The sequence below is a fragment of the Colobus angolensis genome, unplaced genomic scaffold (genome assembly GCF_000951035.1).
Source record: "Colobus angolensis palliatus isolate OR3802 unplaced genomic scaffold, Cang.pa_1.0 Scaffold21, whole genome shotgun sequence".
NCBI classification, from domain to species: Eukaryota; Metazoa; Chordata; class Mammalia; order Primates; family Cercopithecidae; genus Colobus; species Colobus angolensis.
This window is the reverse complement of record NW_012115266.1, coordinates 7,163,477-7,164,992: the sequence shown is the minus strand read 5'-3', so window position 1 is coordinate 7,164,992 and position 1,516 is coordinate 7,163,477. Positions and strand designations below refer to the sequence as shown.

The 1,516-nt window shown below is 51.1% G+C and overlaps 1 protein-coding gene across 1 annotated transcript in view; it reads left to right on the top strand.

Annotated features, from left to right (window-relative positions):
• The window catches only part of TAF6L (TAF6-like RNA polymerase II, p300/CBP-associated factor (PCAF)-associated factor, 65kDa), a 32,515-nt gene that overhangs the window by 16,042 nt on the left and 14,957 nt on the right, over positions 1–1,516 (top strand). Inside the window, exons 6-8 of the mRNA XM_011942785.1 lie at positions 361–435; positions 580–800; positions 1,158–1,290. Coding sequence (XP_011798175.1) covers positions 361–435; positions 580–800; positions 1,158–1,290 — 429 coding nt within the window. The remainder of the gene's footprint in view (positions 1–360; positions 436–579; positions 801–1,157; positions 1,291–1,516) is intronic.

Genomic DNA, 1,516 nt, shown 5'->3' with positions numbered 1-1,516 from the left:
TAGTCCCAGCTACTCGGGAGGCTGAGGCAGGAGAATGGCGTAAACCCGGGAGGCGGAGCTTGCAGTGAGCGGAGATCCGGCCACTGCACTCCAGCGCGGGCGACAGAGCGAGACTCCGTCTCAAAAAAAAAAAAAAAAAAATATGTTGGACATTCAGGTTGTATTCCGTGCCATATGCAGGTATATGTGAATGAGTTTCTGTAGGTTACATTTATATAAATAGAATTGCTAAATCAAAGAATATGAACATTTAAAATTGTAAAACATGAATAAGGTGATACACTGCCTTCCAGAAGAATACCATATTCATGTTTTACAGTTTTCTGGTGGATCCAATGCAGTCTGGGCCCTTCCTTTTAGGTTGCACTCCAGGACTTGCAGACGAACTCCAAGATTGGGGCGCTCCTGCCTTACTTTGTTTATGTGGTTAGTGGGGTAAGTGACCAGGCTGGGACAGAGAGAGTGTTCTGTAAGGAAGAGATGACCCAGCAGGTGTAGGGCTCATGGCAAGTGCTGTCAGAATGGTGGGCTCCTGCCTGTCCCCTCATGTTCCCCTAAGCTACCCTCTTCTCCCAACAGGTGAAATCTGTAAGTCACGACCTGGAGCAACTGCACCGGCTGCTGCAGGTGGCACGGAGCCTGTTTCGGAATCCACACCTGTGCTTGGGGCCCTATGTCCGCTGTCTGGTGGGCAGTGTCCTCTACTGTGTCCTGGAGCCACTGGCTGCCTCCATCAACCCCCTGAATGACCACTGGACTCTGCGGGATGGCGCTGCCCTCCTGCTCAGCCACATCTTTTGGTAGCCACTGGGCATAGACCTGAGCAAAGGGTGGGATTGCTGCAGAGCCAAGTGGGTTGGGGTAAGGAAATGGGGCGAAGCCTCTGGCTTTGAGGGTCTATGAGAAGATGGGAAACCTTTTCCCTCGGAGCGTCCTAGCTGGTGTGCTGTGACACACTGGGATTCTGAAAATGGATTACAAATACGCCAAGGTATTGGTTCTTCAGCCCTCAGGCCAATCATCCCTGGCAGCCTTCTTCACTTAACCCCAGCACGCCTGAGTGTGCCGTACAGATGCTATTCTCTTGGTGTTGTCTTGTGCCCTGTTGGGTGGCACTGTGCCTCATTCCCCTCACTAACTGAATGGTGCTCCCACAGGACGCATGGGGACCTTGTAAGTGGCCTCTATCAGCATATCCTGCTGTCCCTGCAGAAGATCCTGGCAGATCCTGTGCGGCCGCTCTGCTGTCACTATGGAGCCGTGGTGGGGCTGCATGCTCTTGGCTGGAAGGTGAGCACCCTGGCCTTTCTCACAGACAGAGCCATAAGAACTCCCATTTGTGTTAGAAAAATAGTACTTGTGTGTCTTTATCTCCAAAATGGTGTGTGCCTGCCACTGCCATGTATTGAGTTCTGGCCTTAGGCCAGCCTCAGTGATAGCTTGACTTTCTGTGTAAATGTCTTATCCTTTCGAAAGTCCTGTATGACAGATACTGATGTCCCCCCATTTTATAAAT